The 22910-nt window shown below is 40.6% G+C and overlaps 1 protein-coding gene across 1 annotated transcript in view; it reads right to left on the bottom strand.

The window, feature by feature from the left end:
* KCNH1 (potassium voltage-gated channel subfamily H member 1) overlaps nucleotides 1-16513 on the bottom strand; it is a 162862-nt gene extending 146349 nt beyond the window's left edge. Inside the window, exons 1-3 of the mRNA XM_005416174.2 lie at nucleotides 16388-16513; nucleotides 16036-16142; nucleotides 6090-6218 (exon numbers count right to left, since the gene is read on the bottom strand). Of these exons, the coding sequence (XP_005416231.1) occupies nucleotides 6090-6218; nucleotides 16036-16142; nucleotides 16388-16410 (259 nt within the window). The 5' untranslated portion in view covers nucleotides 16411-16513. The remainder of the gene's footprint in view (nucleotides 1-6089; nucleotides 6219-16035; nucleotides 16143-16387) is intronic.
* Between the last annotated feature and the right edge of the window lie 6397 nt (nucleotides 16514-22910).

Here is a 22910-nt window from a genome sequence, read left to right as displayed (position 1 = left end):
AGGGAAACCGAACAGAGCACGGGGACTCGATACCGGCCTCCCCTACCACGCACAAAATGTTTCTAATGTCAGATAACACAGACAGCTCCGTTTACTAACTCAAACCAGATTGACGGGGAGGGAATTGTCCTAGAAGATGCGAAATGGTTCAAAACCTGAGGATAAAATTTCAGTGAGCATTTTCTTCCAAACATTCTTCTAAGATTTGGGCCATTTGGAGATACCCAGAGAGAGGATGCAAAGGAAGCACCTCACTCGAGCTTTCTTGCACAAAAGCACTGCCAGACAACTCTGTGCTATGATTTGTGGCTGTGAATGCTGAGCACCTTCGGGTGTCCCCCCTTCTTCCCAGGAGTCATCTCCTTCTGGAAGGAACGGCTTAACCCATTCCTCTCTCCTCAGCATCCCCTGCAAGCATCTCCTTTGCCCTCTGTGAACATCTCACTTGTGGGTGCCTAAATGGCCCACAAAAAAACTGTTTCCACAAACATCAGATCACCCCCTCTACTCCAAGCTCTGATCTGAAAGCAATATAACTGTTCTAGGCAAGAGATTGTGTCTCTTTTCAGCTTGGCTTTTCAAAGCAGTGTGGACACAAACTGGGAGTATATACCCTAATTCTCTCCACACATAGGGTACCACACCTGGGAGCCCAGCTAGGAGATGCTCCCACCACTGTGCCATGGTATGCCTAAAACCAGGCACCAAATCCATGTGCAACGTGTAAGAATTCCATCTTTAGAACACAACACCCTCCTCCTTTTGGGCTTCTGAGTTCTGTGAAAGAAAAAGATAAAAATGTGCCAACTCCAACATACAGTTAGACGTGCAGATTGTGGCATAGGAAAAAGAAAACAAAAACTAAACCGAATGCCAGTACTAAACCTTTTGAATCATAACATCTCCAGTAATGCCTGAAAAGACAACAGTACCTGTTGAATTTATTGCATTTTTTCATCCAGAACCCTAGGACAGACACAGCCAACAGCAGGTCAGTTATCTGTCCAACAAAGACAGGTCAAGTAATGGACTTAAGCCATAGGATTGAACACAAACACTAAAGGGACAGGGTCAGGGAGCTTTCCAAGATGAGGAACTAAGGTTCAAAATGTTGTGAGAATATATTGGTGTCTGTCCTGCTAAAACAGAGAAACCAGGTTATATGGATTAGGAGTTCTCTTTCAACAGAAGCAGTTGGTATAGCCCTACATCCATTGTTTTCCTCTAGAAACGGAGGAAATAGAAATTAAATTTAAAATCTAGTGATCCTAGGTGGTTCTAATACAGGCATATATAATCCTCAAACAAGATAAGCTCACATAAAGAGAAGACAGCTTGAAATTCAGGAACCAAACATAAAGATGGATACCATCCCATGGCAGTGCTTGCCTGTGCCCCTGTCATTGATTTTAACCCATTTTTATCATTGTTTGGTCTCTTTTTTCAGTTCTGCAGAAAATATCATGCATAGACAAAGCAATGTGATGACATTAAATCATTTCCAGCTTCAAAAGGATGGAAAGCCTTCAGGATTAACAGCACTGATTTCAGCACTCCCGCATTCCACACAGTTCTTTCAGTTTTCCACCATTTCTTTGCAAAAAGGTGAATAGAAATTGCTTCTGATAGCACCCAAGACAAGATGATTACAAAACCAGCCCCCTGAGATTCGTTTCATGTGGAAATATGGCATTGAAATATACTTTTGTGCTGTGGCATCAAAACTTTTCTTCTTTAAAGCATGGATTTCATTTAACAATGACCTTAAGTTGAATTTTCTGTATTCTTAAGTAAGTTGATACTCAAGCACAAAGCACTTATTATTTATTTGTAGGTAGCTATTTGTTTCCTACCACTCTTCTCAATTCATTCCTGATAACTCAAGAATTCAAACACTGGGAACTGTGGCAGTTACAGAACCCTTGTTACCACGTTGCTGATCCATGACTTACACAATTCCTAGAGTCAGAACAAGAAGCCATTGTCTGCTAGAGAACAAGCTTGTTTGTCCACATCCCTGCTGTTCACATAACTGTGTAAATGTGAATAAATCAAGATTCCAGCAGTTCTTGCCTCCACTCAAGCCACCTTTGTATTCCCACATATTAAAGATCCTTGCTTACATCCATCCAGCTTCTCTGCCGTGCTTCTTCTCTTTGAAACCTCATGACTAAAACAGTATCATTTTTCCATCTGGACTGGGAAAGCATACTGAAGTTTTTAACATACTCACTACTTTCCCTTCATTTGTTTCCTCTTTTTAAGAAAACATTTCATCCAGATGAAAGCAGAGTATATCTTAATCAAAATATTTCAAACACTGGCTCTGTTCATATAAATACATCTTCAAAAACAGAACCAAAAATCCCCCCCCAAAAAAACTCCAGAAACAAAAAGGAAAAAAAAGAAGAAACGTGAATTTTCTCCTGAATTAAGATGAAGGAGACAAACAAAATATTTTTTGTGTCTGTACTCCTGTTTGCTATGCAAAGGACAGCTTAGCTGCAATATGAAATAAAGCATCTTCTGCAGAGGAGATGGCAACTGATGATTGCTACAAAGCACAGAAGGCTACATCATCTTGGAGGATAACAACCATTCACTACTTGATTCAGTGATGCTGAATTTGACCACCTCTTTGTATAAAAATGAAGTATCAAAAGGATAAATTAGGTTCCAAAGCTTAGTTTTCAAGCTCTTATGAGACAGCATAGATGCTTTTGGATATGTTCACCTTGCATTCATACATTCAAAACCTGTTCAGGCAAACTTCTTTCAAGCCACTCAGAGTGCAAGCACAGTTTCTATTTGTCTGCACAAATAATTGTTTTGCATAAAGTGATGCATTCCACTTTATACACTACTCTCAAGCATCTCATACTTGGTGTGTTAGATCTCGAACCAGGAGAGACATACAGACAAAATGGATTAATTCCAAATACAGTATAAACTTCAAAATTCATCTAAGAAGATGACCTAGCACTTGACAAGCCAAACTTAGCTATGCCATAGCTTGATTTTGCCTTCTTCTATTCAAGTAAACCTCTTTTACGTTTCCCTGATTTTTTGAGGGGCAAGCAAAGGGGAAAAAGTGGAAAGAGGTTGTTTAAAAAAATTATCAACATCATGACACTATTTTTAAGCAGTTTTATTTAGAATGCACTATTTTTAAAGCTGCTGCATTTAAAAGCAAGCTTACTTACCTTCCATGGAAATCATAAAATAAACATTTCTAAATTATCTGAATCATTAAAAAAGGCCACAATGAGAAGTCTACTTTTATGTGACTTTTTTGTTTCATCTATTCCAATGTCTGACATTATTAATCAATAAAAAAAACGTAAGCATGAAAAATGGTAATGGGACCTTCTATTCCTCTGAGTCACCTTCAGGGGAAAGATGCCTATTCATCTTTGTATAGTCAAACACCTGCCATTACAGCTCTACACTTTTCACTCAAGGAGCTGCATCATTTGCAGCTGAACAATCAGGCTTGAAATTGCCAGCAGGTGATAGAAAACCAAGATACACCACAGCTAAGCAGGCTTAGCCTGACAGATCAGTTGCTCCTTACGTAGCACAAGAACATGATTGAATTAATGGTTTTCTTTACATAGACATACAGGCATTGATTCTGAAAATCTTAAATGCTTTAAACTATAACGTCCTGCAACTGTGCAAAGAGGACATTCTATTAACATATCTGCATCTACAGGCAACCTGTTACATACTAAGTATTCATAAGCATAGGAAACTGATTACACACACAAACACAGTAAAAGGAAAGTACTTGCTAAGCTGACTGAAGGTGAAAGAAGGAAAAGCAATTGATTTAGCAATCAGTTTTCAGTTCACAGTTTTAGTGTTTCAGATTGAGAGTTCATTTGGGTTGAGAATATGAGAAACATTCCTAAGAAAATTGCCCTCTTTCAAAAGCATGCTACAGAGTTCCTGTGTAACACTGCACACAGCACAAAGAATATGCCCTCTTCAAAGCTCATGGGTGTAAATGGTTCTCAGAACAAACTAGTACAATTTTACCTTTTTTAGATCTTCCAAAAACATTTTTCCACTCTGTGAATCCCAGAGCCTACTACAGATGATTATCAACACCTTGTACCTTCCTTTTCTTCCCCCTCTCACAGCATGCAATTGCACCATGAGATCTTACATTAAAGACATGGACACACATGTAAATTCTGTTTGACAAATCAGCTCCTCCAAGTAGTTGCTCATCTAGCCATCAAGTGATTAATACAATATCACACAACAAAATTCCTACAGCAAGTGTATTATGGAAGAAAAAGGGATAAATTAAGGATGAAAACAGAAAATGCAGGTCCATTTATATCAAGATTGATTTGTGTATAAAGTGACAGAGAACTCTTTACTGGCATGAAACTTCTGAAACTTTAATAATTTTAGAAGATCCAGAAATAATATTTGGAAGACTCATTTAGTGCACAAGCCCTTCTGTACATAAAGACATAGCAGTCAGGGGAAAAGTGAAGAGCTGTGAATCAGTGGCCTCTGAATAATACATTCAGCTCTTCTGTCTGCAACCTCTGTTAGTCACTTTGCCACTTTTCATGGGCCTGAGGGAGAAATTCTGCCTATCATCAACTCCTCTGCAAGTCCATGCATTTTATGTGTAGGTTTAGTGCCTATACTGCTGCAGATGTGCAACCACTGAGAATTACCATGCTCACTGCAAGAACAGCATAATTTCAAGATACAAAGGAGATTTAAAAAGGAAAACAAAATTATCGTTCCCTTTCTTCAACATACTTGTATTGAAAAAAAGAAAGTTAAAGTGTTTCTCTGTGCTGAAAGTGAAGGACATCTGCCTTTCTCTACCACATTAGGGAACCCCTGTGAAAGCAGAAGGACACAGCTACCACTCCTGCCTGAAAGTCCTGCTTATCAACTAAATAAATGAAGCAAGGGCCTTCACTACCAGCAAATAAATGAGAGCCAGCTTTACTGCATCATGCTTATTTATCTGTGCTGTCACTCCTCATCAGTATACAGTGAGCACCATTAGGCAGGGAAAAAATAGACCCAAACTTTCTGACAATCTAAGATTTTTAGTTTTATTAAAGCAATAAGGAACCAAACAAATAGCATTAACAGGAGAAAAAAATTATCCACATAGCCTGGAAGAGGGTATGTTTGTCAAGGTTGTACTTCCTTTTTCATGGTAACAGGTGTTTCCACTTTGAGAAACTATGTTTTTAAAGAATAACATTTTGAGAACAAATGTAAATCAGTTCATCTTCACAGTAAGTTTCCTGTTTAATTTAATACTACAAATATTATTAAATACTACAAAAATGCAAACAACAGGAGAACTTACATCCTTTTTTACCCTAGAGGATGCAAGTCTCTGTAATCCTCCATAGGGCACAAAAGGTCTGTTTCTGACAGGCTCTGAACCTGAGTGGAAGTTTATGCTGCTGTCACAGCTGAGTTTGCTGCCAGGTTTCCAGGCTGTAGGTCAGCAAAGGGTTAAGAGCAGAACACTGCTGTGCTACTTCACTCTCCAGGACAGCTTAAACCTGATTCCACTTAAGATAACTGGAATCTCTTCACATAGGCTAAAGGAAACTAGAACAGGACTTTAACATAAGAAATCCCATAATAATGACAAGTAACAATGAGTCAGGCAGAATTTAATTATTCTGATCTTTGCTAGACTCAGCCAGGGTTGATTCCTCAGTTTTTTCATGCAGTTTCACACACAATTTGTACAGGGCTGTTGAGCAACACTCTGAATCCTTGAGGGCTATGCTGGAGAGTGGGTTAATAGTGTATTTTAAAGGAAGAACAGTACGTATTTACTATGTAAACTGGTCTTTCTGAAGCACTTGGGGCTTTCATTAGCAATGACCCTTTCCAGGGCAGGCCAGAACAATTTTACTAAAGAAATCAGCAACCATTTCTTGCACAAATGCCATCCCCAGTGGCACAGCTACAAGCTATTTTAACATTTCATTCTTTGCCTTGGGTATTTAAAGGACTTCAGCTCTTTCAAGACCAGGGCAAACAAACAAAGGCAGCATAAATATATAATTGTGAAAAAGACCAACCTTTACATGAATCATCCTCAATGGGCTGCTTGAAAGCCGTTATGTCATTGAAAGTGCAAAGAAATAAAACCACTTTATCCTGCTCATTTCGAATTGGAGCAATTTTCACAAAGAACCAGACAGGTGTTCCTGGAAACAAACACATCAAAGAGTTGGTCAATGGCAGGCAGAACAGAAAATGTGCCAGTTCAGATGTTTAGATCTCAAATCAGCCATCTGTAAATGTTACTTTAATGTTGGCTTTTTTTACAAACACCTATTTGGAAAAATAACAAAGCAGCTGACAAGTCTGTTGTTTAAGTTCTCTGCTCTGTCTCTTCTTAGCTTTTTAATCTTCCAGGAATCACCCTATTTCTGAACTTCACCAGCAAAGTTAACACTTGAAATGAAGAACTGCTTTGTGATCTCCTGAAAGAAGTCCCACATATGTGCAAGGGCTGCACACAACAGTGTCTTGCTGGTTTTTGAAGAATTTGAGAGTGGGCCAGCTGTGCCTAGGACATGAGCGTAACACAGAGTCTCAACTCAGGAATATCACCAGTTTGGTCAGCTTTATAACTCCCTGCCAACAGGGAATGCCCTAAAAAAGACCATGCCCTAACTATAGTAGCCTATGTCTAGCTTCAGAGCTGGGCTCCAGGAGCTCTGGCCCAGCCTGCAAATTCCCCCATGGAAGGGAAACCCTTCACAAGCTGCTTTCCAGCTTGCCTTGGCCTGAGCCTGCTCCAAATCACTCCAGTGTGAAGCAAGATTCCCCAGAATTCAGGAAAGAACATGCCATTAGGACCAGCTCACATGATGCTGTGGATGGGATCAAGCTGTACTGCAAGGAACTGCACCTTTCTAATTACTGCAGCAGATGAACTGCTAATTAAAACTGCTTGAGAGATTAAAGTCTGCACATCACAGAAAAAGATGGTCCTACAATACAACCCTTCAGATGTTGCTGCTGCCATTTCTCCTTGACCTCTACCCACACAGATCACCTCAAGGACAGAATCTGTCAGACAGCCCTGCCTTTCCAGATTTCTGGCAGTTCTTCTAAGACTGCTGAGAAGACCCAATGAAGTTCCGTGTAACAAAGCAGTGTCTATCACTCTTTTCACAGGTCTCACCACTGAGTTCTGTGACTTACTACAGATTTTAGTGATATTTGAGTATAAGCTAACTGGAAGGCTCAGAACAAAGCACTTGGCTCCTGTATGCAAGAATATGACCTCCCTGAAGGCACAATTTTTAAGTCTTCAGTCTTAACTTTAGAGATAAAAAGATGACTTCTCCAACTCTGAGGTACATCACAGTAGAGATATTCCAGACCTCAGCCTTCAGGGAGTTTGTACATGGGTTTTCAGAGTGTCCCTACACCCTCAGAGATGATGAAAACTCACCAATGCCTTCACAAGCACAAGATGTAAGAGAGAAGATTCAAGGTTTCTTGCTGTGAGCAATATTGTTTTTATATGTCCCTTTAGAGATTTGTTTGGAGAGAAGGGTCTACATACCAGGGGCCAAACTAAGATCAGCAGAGCTTGACCCTCTGGGAAAGCCAGAATAAAGAGCACTACACAATCTTTTTCGCTCATGTGGCAAAACCTATTTTAGAAACAGTGATCTTAGAAGACTATTCCTTTTCTTTCTCAGTCACAGGACCCTTTTCTATACTAGTGATCAGATTCTCTTTCACCTCAATTGCTCAGTATTTTAACATGAGTATGACATGGTATATGTAACGCAATAATTTTTAGTAACAAGGGCAACTTGTGTTTCCTGGCTGTCAAAGGTTCACAAGAAAACCGCCGGTACCTTACAAGTTACTGTCCAAAAAAGGAAGCAAAGGCAGCTCTTTTCCCACCTATGTTAATATAAGAGAGATTGCTGTTACCAGTGCCTCACCTGGCTGTTTCCCAGCCTCAGTGCTGAGCAATCTTTTCTGGCTACAGAAAGGTAGGGCATCTCCAAAACCCATGGACAACTTCCATAAACCAAGTTCAATTCCTAAGGCTCCCACTGTGCCTGCATAACACACAAGCAGTTTCAAACTCTGGCTGAGATTCCATGCCATATGTACAGCCACTTCTATAAACAGAAGGGTCTATGATGCATGGAGGCCTCTGCTCAAAAAGCAGAGAAATCCAGATGGAATCACTGGTGGCCATTTCTGAAATATGCCTGCATGGCAGAAAGTATTCAAGGGTCAATATATATATATATATATATATTTTAAGAGTTAACATTCCTGAACAACCCCTTCCAAAAAAGTACGAACAAACAAACATGCTAAGTGTGAAAGAAGAATAAGCAAAGTAACTGTGCCAGTAAAATCATCGCTAACTTGCTAATGAGCTTAGAAGACACTGCCACAAAGCAGCCAACAGCAATTTTCTAGACAGTAACACCCTTTACACTACTCTTTCTCAAGAGCTCCTAAAATTGCCAATCTCAGTTTCTTCTTGACTACTTGTTTTTCCCAACTTCACATGTGAACTATTCTGAGGCTGATCAAATCCATATCCTGCTTTTACAGAGACTCCTTGGTGACTAACTGCTTTTCATTTTACCCACTTCAACACCCTTCACTAACACTGCAACTTTTTAATCAGCCAGGATCTCCATCAACAGCCTTGCTTTTTAATCTTTATCTACATGCACTTTTTTTGATTAGGGATTTTTTCCCCTCCCCAAACCACTTTGTATTGTTTTACTACTTCAAGCTGCAGCTATTCTGTATGGGCTGCTCACAATATTAACCTTCATAGCACTGAGGCTGAAGTACACACTCAGTTTCTTTGCCTCTCATAGCTATAAAAACTTACTACTGTGCCTTTGAAGATGCTGTACTCAACACAGAAAGGATGCAATTCACCCTCCTATTCTGGCTATTTGTCAGATGTATGATGTCACCTTCCCTTTATGGTTATGCTATAGAATGTTGTTGCAGGAATTTCCTAACATGTTCTGAATGCAGCAAGAGGATTTTTCCCAATAACCTGTCGAAGGCTGCTGCAGGGCGAGGAGCTTTTATCAGCAAGGTTTTTACTTTCTGGCTCCCTTGACTCCCACTCATGTGTTGTATTATTTATAGGAAAAAGGAAGACAAAACATTTTTTTACCGAGAACCAAGTGTATAACTTAGTAATACACCCCACAGGCTTTTAAAAGAAAGAGCCAGATGCTCTTGACAGCCAAAAGTAGTTGTGTTTGATGAAATGCACTATTTGGGTACCCTTGTAATTTCCAGAGTGCCACCATCAGAGCAAAATCCAAAATCAGGGTGGCACACAGGGCCTGCAGAAATCATCTTCCAGTTTGTGTTCTACACAACACTACAAAGGCAGAAATAAGTAGATGGAAAATTCTGTATCTGCCTCCACAACATTGTATTTTCCCTGCAGTGCATTCCCTAACATCTTGTCAGTGTCTCTTGTGAATAGGAGACAATTGGATATAAAAATACAGACATGAGGTGAGAGCTCACAGTGCTGGGTTACATGGGCTTTCCACAGTGCTCTCAACCAGGAGCTCATTCACAGCAGAACTGGGATCTGAAACGTGGGAACACACCAAATGGCTCAGCCAAGAAGTGGCCATGCTCAGCTTTTGTGCTGCATGCTGGTTTAATTATCAGAAGAATTTTACTTAGACAGTTTATTTAACTATTAAACAGGAAAGCCTGAAGTATAAACTACTTATAAATCAGGTCAGAAACCAGAATTTCAACGTCCCACAGGTAGCCCTCATGCTCTTGGTGTCAAAGCCAACATCCCTGCTCAGCCAGACATCCATGACTAGCAAGAGGCACAAAAAGACCATTTTAATGAAAAATGTGATATTCAGATTCAGCCAGTGGTTATTCAGGCAGTGAAACTGCAGCATGTTCCAGAGTTCTCACAGCAAAACAACAGCAACTTCCCAGTCTGCACTGAGGTACAGCCACACAGAGAGTGTTTACCAGTGTTTCCAACAATATATCTACTTCCATTTACATTTTGTCTTTAGTTCTGGCAACCTCTCTCCCTGGTAAAGTTCAGTGATAATACCAATGCACAAACAAAAAAGTAAACACTCATGAGCTACATTGGCTTCTGTTAGATTTGGAATTAGCAGTGAGAGAATCCAGCTTTTGTCTGGTGGCATAGCAGCAATCATGCTAGAAAAGGGAATGCCCCTCCAAAGCTGCAGGACAAGCAGTGGGGACAACTGAGAAGAAATGAAAATCTACAATGAATGCCCAACAGCAGCCATAGGACCAGCCTGGCTTGTGGTTCCAAAGTTACAGAGCCAATCCAGAATTACCAGGTACAACTCTTGATAGGCTTTTATGGCCTAAGCACAGTTCTTATGGTGTTGCCTTAAAGCAAAGACAATTTTAAGGGCTGTTATTCAAGTCCCAAGTCTTCTCCAGACTAACACACCCTAAATGTCTGCATTTCTTTCAATTTCTCTTCTGAAAGACAAATGCTACTGTCTTTTCCCTATCCTTTTTTCCAGTCCTGTGTCTTTCAACAGTGACATGTTCAGCTTCTTGCTGGGCAAGAACACCAGCATTTCACATGCTATTTAACTTTGGTTGAAGTCCTTCAGAAATTCTTACATCATCAAAGTGAAAGAGATCTTAAAGGTCTATTCCAGCCTCTCCATGAGCATACCATTGAGCTCTCCTAAGCTTTCCCTCCTGCCAAACAAATATAGGCTATATGAAAATAAAAACCACTGTTTAAATGTGCTCTTTGCCCATACCTTGAGCCATTTAACCAAAGAGGCCAACTGTTTTTCAAAACTACAAAAAGCACAGTTTAAATAAAAGAATAGAATAACAATTTTTCTTTCCGCTAATTAATTAATTTTAAAATACAATGAAAAAAAATGTTTTGACAATTTAGCTGACATCTACACTGCCATTAATGAATGGGGCAAGTTTCCTCTGTGCAGCACAACCTCTGCATTACTTGATAATGTCTCAGTCATCAGATACCTATTGTCCTGAAGGGAAAAAGTCTGGCAGTATAGAAATAGGAATGTGCCCTTTCTCCACCAATTCCTACATGCAGCAATGCATGAATTAAGTTATATTAACAGGAATTAAGCAGGAATTAAGTTATATTAACAGCATGACTGACCATTACAGCCACCCCACACAGACTGAACAGTTTGACCAATGTCAAACTAGCCACACAACAGATGAGGTGTGATCAGAGAGTTTGGCAAGCCATTGTACCCACACAGACTTTAACCAGGCAAGCCATTGTACCCACACAGATTTTAACCAGGTGTTCAGAGAAGCCCATGACATTCGACCCTGCAAGACAGAGAACACAAGTCTTCCTATAGACTCTAGCTTTGAGCAGAGAGAGCGTGTACCAAATGAGAACAGACCAACTCAGCCTGCAGCTCACCACTCTTTTCAAGAGTAAACCTTTAAAATACACTCCCAGCACTTTTAAAGCTGTTATCTTCATGTCTTCTCTATCTGGTGCTTGGATGCTGTGGCACCTAATGCTTCTAAAGGTCAGATCTTTACATGCTAAGATAAGGAAAATCAATTTTAGTCCCCAAAGGTGGAATTGCTGTTCACAAGGGTTATCCTATTACACTGAAACAGCACAGTAGAAAACAAGGTTCAGCGCAGAGTCTTGTACTGCAGTAGTGCTGGTACAGTTCACCTGATTCTGAGCTCTCTGAGGAACAGAACATGAGTATAAGGAAGACACAGTGAAGTTTTGAGATCTTCTTTCCATTTACTGCAGGAAAAATACTTAAAGATTACTACTGGGAATTCTGTACATATTTGTGGAGACGACAGCAGGCCTTCCTTGCCAACACATTTGAAGACAATGATAAATGGGAATTACCAGTTTTATGAGTCCAAAATATTTAATTTGACCTTGCTGAAGGTAACTGAACTCACACAGATGGGTTTCACAGGAGATGCAGGTGTGCATACTGCTTGACAAATAACAGAGCTACACTTCAGTGAGAGGTTGAGGAGGACACCTGTCACTTGACTCCAACACCCTCATTCTCTCTTGTTTCTGTTCCTATGCAATGATATGGGTTAGCAAAGGCTTCCATCTGGAGACACTGCAGGCACAGCACACACAAGTATAAATGGGTTTAGATGGTTTGAACAAATAACAGTTATGAGAAACTCTTTTCTCATAACTGGGGTGGTGGGCAATCACAGGTCTACCACCCTGAAGTGAATTTTGCTTCCTATAAATTAGGATGGGGTTGTTTGCTTTTGAACCTCTATAGAAAGCACTGGACCCAAAGATAAATGCAAGTACAATCTACCAAATCACTATTTTAGGCTGATTTGTCATTCTCTGACATCTGAAGGCTTCCTAACACACTGGGGGAAGAAGGGAGAAGGAAGGAAGGGAAAGGATTGTGCACACATTAAAATGAAAATTTAAAAAAATCAAACAACCAAATAAAAAAACCACACACACAAATATTCATGCTATTAAATTTGTTAAATGTTCAGGCACCCAGAAAACAGGGAAGTGAAGCCCAGCACAAATTGAAAGTGCATCCCAGCCTTTGGGACTGTCACCATAACATGTCTACTCAGCAAAGAGCTACTGCTTTACCAAACTGCTTTGCAGTGTGCAAAATAGTTACCTACAGCCAAGCCAGCATTCTGGCAAGCATTCTGCTGGTCCTATCAGTAGAGAACTTCTGAGACACAAAAAAAAAGGTGTCTTAACACTCTCTCTGCAGCACAGCTGCAGACCATAAGCAATGAGAATGCCTCTGCTCAGACAGGGGACACTTGAAGACTCTTTCTAACTCTTGATGCACTTCACCTTTGATGAGTTCACCCCACTTCAAATATTCTTCCACTAAAGTGGGTCAAGCACTGCATAGAAAAGGGGGTTAGATTTCAATTGGACACCACCTCTTCAGGGGCAGATAGAAGCAAGTGAATTTTGTATTCTTACAAAAATATACTTCATCAGTAATGAAAGCAAGTGCATATAGAACAAGCCTGCTTTTTCACTGCTTGTATGCCAGACCTACATTGTAGACTAAATACAAGACAAAGAAAATCCAAGTTTAATTTATTCAGCCATTTTTAACTCATGAGGCTGACCATAAAGTGTAAAAACTTAACAAATGGCTGTCAAAGTCTCATAAGAAGTTAAAGGTTTAAAACACATCAATTCAGGTAAGGCAAGATATGACTAAGGCTAGATATAAAACATTTTCTAATATATAAGCTGTACCCTTTCTTGGAATAAGTTCATTTATCTCCACTGACTTCAGATTTAGTAATGTTTTCATTTTCCCATATAAAAATAAACAATACTTCCAGCATCACTGGGCGCTCACATCTAATTAAACAATGGAACTGAAGCTCTCATGTGAAATTACTGTCAGTCTGTCTGTTGTCATTTGGCAGTCCTGATTAAAGAAAGCTTTCACTTTGTCTCCTTCCAGGTATGACAATGAATCCCCACTGAATGCAACTGGATGGCATCAAAGCAGCAATGACAAAAATCTGGTGGCTATGCACCTGTTTGCTCTAATTGCTTCCAATTATCCTGAAGAAGCTCTGTATTTCTGGGAAGCAATTCTTCCAGAGAATAACAATGATTTTTACATATCTGCTAAGTTATCAAGGGCCTAACCCGAGGAATCATCAAATCTCTATCACATCTTAATTTCAACTTCTGAAAACAGGGAGTGTAGTGACTTTTGGATGTGGGGAGGACTGGACAAAGGAAGGGAAGGCCAGAGAAGAGGCAGCATCCATAAATGCAAACATGATGAAGGCAGGAAATTGTATGTTGTTTCTAGAGTTAATACTGTGAACTGCAATGAAGTTTGTGAATATACTGTACCTATTAACAGCTGGATGTGGTATTCTTATCAGGCAACCAAGTAAATACTAACACTGGGTCACCACCATGGAGAGTACCACGTAAAAAAACAAAAAGCCTATCACTTCTAGTAGCATCATTAAATGTCTCAATCTGCTTTGACATGTCAGACCAGGGAATAATTGTTTCTCAGAGAAAGAAAGAAATAGCTGCTCCCAAAAGTACAAGATTGACTTGCACTACAGACATCATTATTATCTCAAAACTCCTATTTTGTTTTCCTTTGTTCCTCCAAAAGGTTAGAGAGTGTACTGTTAAAACAGCCAGAATTACATTAAATGTGCAGGCTGTGGAAAATGTACCAATTATCCAACAACTCAAAACTGGGGAAAAAAAATTGCTACTTGTCATGTCTGTTAGTTTATAAAGAGGCTGTAGACAGGTAAAGAACAAGAAAAATCTATTTTCCTGGCTAATTTGAAAAAGAAAAATAGAATGAGGAAAGAACACAGAGACCAAACAGAAGAAACAAAGAGCAGGAAAAAAGATGTCTAACAAAATTCAGGATCCTTTCCCAAGCTTTCAAACTGAGAGCAGGTTGGAACCAATCAGGTTCATTATCTGAACCATTGCCACAGTTGCAGGCAGAGGTAAGGTGACCACAAAGGAAAGGCCACTTAGGAGTCTGGGTGCTAAAGTGACTGGTAAACAGGACAGTGATTTTCTGTGATGTGCCTTATATTGAGAAAAAGTTCCAGGATGTCCTCTTTTTTAATTTTTTCAGTTAAAACTCTCTAGTGTTATTAGTCAGTCTCTATAACAGTAGTTAATGTATCTCTAAAGCTGCAAATCTAACAAACATTAGGTGCTCTGCAGTTTGTTAAACTTGAAAGCAAGCTCTGTGCTTCCCTTTTTCCCATGCCTGTGACCCTCAGTGTACAGAGCAGAGCCATGGCAGCTCCGTCCTTCACGTCACACAGCACAGCCACTGCACAGCTGGGCTTCATTCCAGGCCACCTCTCCTGCACAGGAGCAGTGCACAGCAGGGCAGGAAACATTCCTCACTCCACAGATACCTTGCTCTAAATCTGCATAAAAGACAGAGAGGCCCCAGGCTCCACTGCAGGCCATATGCTGCAGCGTGACAGAAGAGTGGCTGCATCGTCTCTCTGTGCCAAATCACTGGTAACTAAGACAGAATTCCAGACTCTCCAAGATCCCAGGACTGCAGCTTATTTACTTGGGTTTGGATGCATAGATGTGAGCTGCATATGGTCCCCATGGCCACAAACTGAGCTAGGAACAGAAATCAGCTTTTAGAAAATAGGTAAATGTCGGAGGCAGGCAGCCCTAGGAGGAAAGCAGCACGAAGCAAGGCCAAACAGACTGTGCATACAGGCAGTACTAGCTTCATTATTAGAAGACAAAATTGTTAAGAGCAAAATAAGTTACAGAATGCAATTTTTTCAGCTCAACATCTGGCTGGGCTGAAGACCTCAGTGTATTTATGCTTCAGGTGACACAGATTAAGTATTTTCATCTTCATTAAGTAGATGAAAATAACTGCACGACATAGTCCACACTAGGTGAGACACCGAGTTTGGGGCAAGTTCATCTGCTGATATGTGCAGTTACAGACAGACTGAATTTCCTAGGAAAAAAATCACGTGCCAATTAAGGATTTTTGTCCAAAACAAAAGACATTTCATCTGAAAACATGATAAGTAGTTCAGATTCTAAAACAAAAGATGGGTTCTTTTTATTACAAAATTACTATATGCTGGCTTTGCTATATCAAGTTGTCAAAAACTGAGAAAGTATGTTCCCTGTAGTGGAAACTTGCCTAAGCCTAGCTTGTGTACTACCATTGTTGATGGAACCTTCAGTGTTGTCTTAAAGCATCACACACAGATTACTCTAAATGTCAGAACAAATTAGAAAGCTTCCTCTGCCTCCCTGAGTGACTTTCATCTCTAATGTTCTCATTTCTCCCTTTCAGATCAAGTGGCAGAACTGGGGCTTATTTAGCCCCAGATAAAGCACTGTCCTCCAGGGTGACAGAATTGCAGTTTACAGTACAATTTACACACCTACATTAATGAACAAACCAATTGACTACTTACTGTTCTTCTTGTACATCAAGATTTCAAAGGAGTTCATCTCATAGTTCTCAAATGTTTGCCGGACCTTGTCGATTGTATCTTTGTCTGTCAGCTCTCCGTACATAAAACTGCAAATAAAGGGAGAAATTCCAGTCAGATACCAGACAAAGACACAAAGCCATTTGTTTACTGTGTAAAAATGACCCATTTAGAAATGGCTCTTCTTTGATTTTGTTTCACCTGGAAAGCATATTTGACAGATGTAGCCCCAGGAGACAAAAGACAAAACTGGAATAAACAGATTACTTTTCTCCTCAAGAACAGGCACAACACTACAAGTTATTTAACAGAAAATAAATCTGTTCTCAAATACCTGCAGGTGCTGCTTTTTTGCATAACTTCTGCTCTGTGATATCCTGATAACTTGCAAAATCCATCGTTGCTGTAGACAATGGGCCAATCCACGATCTGGGCATTACCCAGGACAAAATTAGTATCTGTTTGAAAAAACACATCAGTTAGACATCAGTCAAAGCTATGTTTGCATTAGAGGAAATACTCATTTCAGAAGCCAATCCCAATTGCTTTAGCCCCGGCACAATTTTCCCAGATATCATTCCCACTGCACTCAACAGGATTATTCCTGGTTTTAATTTTAAGTGTATTTTTATTTTTAAAGAAGTGTTAATTACTCAGACAGCACATAAATAAAACACATGATGGTTAAGCAGGTAAAATTCATCTCTTGACTGAGGACAGATCCACCAAACTGTTTCCCTCTGCGCCACATGCACTGATCCACATGACACTGAGTTTGAAGGTGAAGCCTCTGACAGGTGGCCAGACCAACCCATGAGCAATAATTCTCCTCCCCGAATGCAGACACAGGGGCTCCTCTCAACACTGCCCTCACTGCTGGCCACACAAGCTCAAACACTTGTGCACAGCATAGCACTCCAAACTAAGGGCTAGCAATTATGCCAGTAGAAGGAACTCCTTGTTTGCAATACAAGCCAGAAGCAGTTTCAATCAGTACAAAAAAAACCCAAAACAACTAAGCAGGATTCACGCCTCCATTCTTGCTGGGGCTGTGCGTGCCACAATTTTATGCTTGCCAACTCAAACCTACACCTGTGCCAAGACAGACAGCAGTGCTGCTCCCTGGGCACTGGCAGGCAGCAGGAGATGGTGACTCCTGTCACAGCTGCAAAGACCCTCCGGCTTTTGGAAGAAAGGCCGGGCACTCACCTGAGATCAAGAGGCGCTCATTTTTAAGGAGAGCCCTTATGGGAGTCCAACACACTGCCTACTTTTCAGTATCAACTCCCAGCTGCTCACACATCCATACAGCTCATTAATGCTTCCTCCAAACAAATTACATTTTACCTATTAATTGCACAGAGTTTAGTTTAATTCCCCCTTTTAATTCCCCCTTTCACCCCAAACTTCAAGTGGGTTTAAATAAAGCAGTCCTGTAGTTAGCTAAATCCACTGCCCAATTCCACAAGCATGATCAAGTGTATTTTTACACACTCTTTAGAATGAAATACACCAGTAATATAACTTCAGGATATTTTAACTGCTTTGTTTCTCACAGCCTCTTTTAAATACCATGGGTTTTGCTTAGTTGAAGCACTTTCTCCCCAAAACAATACACCTCTTTTACTCCTTCCTACGAATAAGGAAACCAAGTCATTTCTCACTGCTAAAGCAAGTGCTTTTGAGTGTCTGTTATAAACACTACATTAGACTGTGTTAGGATATTTTAAAATTTCATCAGGAAGTACAAAAAATGACAAAAAAAAAGGCAAATACAAATGTTAGGTGAGGTCCTGCCCTGATCTGAATAGTGTTATTCCATGCATGAATTGCTTAAGAATTCCTTCTGACTGCCTTCCCTTCTCAAAAGATAACTTTCCCTTCTCTCCACTTCCTAAAGAGTTCCTGTTAAGAATTTGCCTCTCTTTCACACTTAAACCTTATTGTTTTCAGATAAACAATCTCTTGGGTTTTTTTCATTGAAGGCTATATAGGACACATTTCTGATAACCATCACTGTGACAATACTACTTTTATCTAGCCTTGCAAGGCTTCTGTGAGTTACAACAATACTCTTATCTCCTATTTACAGGTGAAAACAAAGCCCTAAATCCACAAGGGATTTAAGCTCCAAAAGTTGAGACTGCAAGAGTCTAGTCCCTAGATGCCCAGCTCTCAAGGACTTGGGAGCTGGAAGCTCTGTGAGCACTGCTGGAGAGGAGAACTGAAAAACTAGCACAGCAAATAGAAATTTGACCAAGTTAAACCACAGAAAACAACGAAAAGGGGGATATTTTAAGGCTGGTTTTTCCCCCTTTCCCATGTTTGTTACAATACCTACTATTTTAACATAAGCCCAGTTCTTACAGTTAACACTCAATTCTTTGCCATTATTGCAAGAGCCGAAGAATCATGGTCCCACTTATGTTTTGGCCCAGCAAAGCCCAATTTTTTTGGACTGGCAGTTTTCAAAGGATGCATAGAGAACATGCACATATTTCTCTCCCCCAGCAGCAGTTTGGACATTCTCCTAGAAGATAAGGCTACCTCAGGACAGTGAAAGCTCAGCCATTATTTCAGCTCTCGAATGACTGTTTTAATCATCAAGCCACCACAGCAAATAGATGTCAACACCCTCACCACATGAGTTTTTAAGTCAGTATGACTTGGCTGTTGTATTTTATGCACCCATAAAATACGTTGTATTTTATTAGTCAGCACTGGGTGAGCTTCTCTAGCATGTAGAGGTACAACGTTTCCTGAGAGTCCAGGCTGGGTTTAGTTGTGAGTTAGAAGCAAGCTGAGAGATCATTATGTACCCATAAAGCTTTAAAGGAAAAAATTTGCACAACTATCAAACCAAAGAACAAGTCACAGATTTTGATGATCCCATTGTTTCTTAAGTGTCTCTTCCTTCTAGCTAATTCCAACTTCATGCATCTTGACCTTTCTTTGATCCAGGCTTCCCACAGGCTGACAAACACACCTCATTTCTTCAGAAGCGTCTCTGACAACACTGTTTTGCCTGTGTGAACGCTGGCAAGACACAGCATAAAATAAGGACTCCCACTTACAACTCCACTGCACAGCCTGCTCTGACAGACAGCCCAGGAGTAGAAGGGCTGTCCTGGTTGCTATCATTTACATTCAATTGCAGTGACATCCCTGACAATGTGCTGCTGGAGGACAGCTCATAACCTGGTCATTTTTCCTAACATAAGAAAATACTGAATAACATCCACTGAGGCAAATACTGCCATTGCATCTGCAGGGACACAGGGTCCCAGAGACCAGGAAACAGCTGTGGCTTTGTTACACAACAAGCACGAGGGATGCTCTAGTGAACTTTGAGTGTCACAGAGCAGAGACTCTTGGGGACTCACAAGTGTGCCAGCATGGCCAGGAAAGGAGCTGGCCAGAGGAACACCATGAGGAAATCCACTGCTAAATTCTCTTCAAAGACAGGGATGAAATGGACATAATAGTAATAGCAGCAGTATCAGAACTATTTGGTGACTTGAAGCACCTCTTTGAAAGGACTCAGTGAACTCCCCTACCTGGAAATCAGTTTCTATTACAATGGCAACTGTGTTAGCAGTATTGCCTTGCCCAAGAAGAAGCTGTAAGCATCACTGGCCCTTCTTATGAGCTAGAACTGGAGAGGGCAGGCTCATATAAGACCCGGGCTTCTGGCTTGTGCTGAATTGGGCACAGTCTGAACAAGAACAAGGAAATATGCAGAGGTGCAGCACAGAGCACAATGTGCTGCAGAAACACAAGTAAGAGCTGTAGCATCAAAAGGCAGCACAATTACTTGCAAGAGTAGGGCAGGCTTCTGCAGCATGGATTACTTTGTGAAGTGCATCACTTCCTATTTTCTAGCCTGCATTTTCCCCAGGTTAGTTCTGCTCACTGCAGTATACCCACGTCAGCATCTACACACTCAAATGTCAGATCCAGTTTGGGTTATCACTTTAAAGTAGACATGAACACTTAAAAGCAACAAGAAAAACATTTTAGCTCCTTCCAAAATGTAAGAATGGATTTCACTGAAACCAGTACGTTCCTCCACTCAGAAAATAAACCATCACAGAAGAACCAGAAAATGTCTTTCTAAATAACCTTGGTCCTTTAAACAGTAACAATCACAGGTGTCTAGAGCACCCACCTTACCAAAACTACTCCATCCATTGAAGCCTACTGTTATATTTAGTACTTTGTTTGACCAAAACTGCCCATCAGCTTCCAGAATTCCTGTAGATAAGTTGCACTCACAGACATTTATCTGGCCAGGTCTAACTGACTAACGAGTGGTCACCTCCTTGCATGAATGTGGAGCAAGTCCCTGAAATGCTTCCTCCTTACCGTTCATGGCTCTGCACAGCTACATATTCACTCCCACTGCATCCCAGTCTCTCCTGTAACATGGATCTTGGCAAGCTGAGACCCCCCCCACCTCTTTCCAGAGGCCAGCACATCAGTTCTACCTTCCCAGTCCCACCAGTGATGCGCAGGTCCTCTTCTGGAAAACTGTGGCAGAAGGTCAGAGACCAACAGCCAGACATACTCCCACAGCACTGCCAGACACATTCCCACACGGACGGTGTTCCCTCATTGCTCAGAGGAAGCCGAGGGGAAACCTCTGCCCAGGCAGTTCTAGTGCAGACTTGGTAACAGGAGAGGCTGCTGCCCACTGCACTTTCCCCTGTTTGGGTCAGTCAAATCCCTCAGGGTGCTTGGGTTTGTGTAGTGCACAAGTGGGATTTAAATATATTAATATATTTCCCCACAGTCATTGTACAAATACAACACTCAGAAGGTTTATTCCAAATTTATTCCCCCCTGAGTAAAAGGAGAACCAGGCTCAGTATGGTGGGAAGATCTGCTCCTCACCAAACTTTCTTGTTCTCCCATGAGAGGGAAGGGAAGGGGAGAAGGAGGAGAAGGAGGAGAAGGAGGAGAAGGAGGAGGAGGAGGAGGAGGAGGAGGAGGAGGAGGAGGAGGAGGAGGAGGAGAAGGAGGAGAAGGAGGAGAAGGAGGAGAAGGAGGAGAAGGAGGAGAAGGAGGAGAAGGAGGAGAAGGAGGAGAAGGAGGAGAAGGAGGAGAAGGAGGAGAAGGAGATTGCCCTCCTCATTTGAGACCACAGCCTCCCTCATGCTGGGTGATGACAGCCCTGGTTAGTCAGACCAGCAGGTCTTTTTTCACCCTGTCTCAAACTCTTCCCACGGATCTTCAGGGGAGCAAGCCTAGTTCTTTAGCATTAGGAAGCACAAACCACTTCCACAGAACTAACAGAACTGCACATCACTTGTGTCTCTTACCCTCCCCATGGCACAGGGGTGGAGGATACAGCCACTGAGCCTGAGCTGGGCCCAGAACAGCAGAGATGCTGTGTCACAGCCAGGGTAAGAAATGTGCAGCAGGCAAAAATCATGTGCTGCTGTCATAGCAGTAAAGAGTGTATCATACAGCTTAACGACAAGGGTATCTACAAACTTGTGACTTTGCATAACCAACAGCATAATTTGGATAGTGGGGGGAAAAAAGATGGCATAATTTCTGTCTAATTTCTTCCTAGAGCATAGAAATCAAACATTATGTATAAGTAGGCCTGTCAAAATTGCTAACAAAGGATAGGTATGTATGAATCTTTGCTCATGTTTAGTCTTAGCTTTGAAAAAAAAAAGTAAACAAGTAAACCAGAAGCACTTAGTCACACTGATTAATTACATTGTTCAGATGTAACTTCTGAGATCAAAATATGGCCCTAAGTCAGTTCAAATAAGTCACACTGAATTTCAAGTATTAATTCAATCCTTTCTTTGCACACACGTGATTCGAGACTTGCAATTCTGGGACCAACCACATTTTCATCCTAACAGAAGTGGTGTAACTGTAGTCAGAGCAAGTACAGACCTGCTCAAATGACAGAGAGACTATTCATATAGTAAAATAAAAATAATAAGGAATAATTCTGCTCTTCCACCCACATCCTCCTGTGGAAGCCAGCGGTGTTATACCAATACTCACATTCACTCAGTATCCCCTTGTATTCATCCCTACAGTGGAAGTGCTTCAGTGCTTAAATATCCCATTGAACAACTTGATCTCTCTATAGGATAATGATATAGTGGCCTCAAAATCATCTCTCCTTAATATTGAGGTCAAAATTTTTCAGCTCACTGTAATACAAATAACATAAACTCCAATAGATAGGTTCATTTGGGCTGTTTTATAAAAGTTTTATATAATTTCCAAAACAAAATTGATTTAAAAGTTCCTTGGTTGCTACAGCATGAAAACAATTCCCTAAATACAGATATTTCATGTTTATTCAAACATGAATTACACTGTCATGTGTACACCAGAGCAAAGTGCAAGTACAAGTTGAAAAGAATTATTAAAAAATTTGTATCATCAGTCTTTCCACAAATAACAAGACTCCAACTAAAGCAACAACTTCAAGTGAGTCACTTTAAATCATTACAGAAAATGAATGCTAATTGCAGCCAGCAGAATAGACAAAAAACTACCTTTTCCATCTCAACATTCTTACTTTGCATTGTTATAGAAAATATTTCATGGCAGGCATCTACCATGAGAAAACTCTAAATTGAAAATTAAGCATCATTCTAACACTTGTAGCCACAAAATCTCCATAATTATCTATACTTTTAAAATAAAGCATCTTACTGCAGAACAACAGTACAAGAACAGCTGAAATGGCACCAAAATTGTGCCAAAGGTGTCGTACGTATTTTATGGACAGCATGATTTGTCCCCTATCCTTGAGGTACTGTCCATATTGAGAAATGTTAAAATCCAGCACAACCCCCACAAAAAAAACCCAAAAATAC

Source organism: Geospiza fortis, unplaced genomic scaffold (genome assembly GCF_000277835.1).
Source record: "Geospiza fortis unplaced genomic scaffold, GeoFor_1.0 scaffold41, whole genome shotgun sequence".
Taxonomy (NCBI): Eukaryota; Metazoa; Chordata; class Aves; order Passeriformes; family Thraupidae; genus Geospiza; species Geospiza fortis.
Note: the sequence above shows the minus strand (reverse complement) of the source record. Positions and strands in the feature narration are given on the sequence as shown.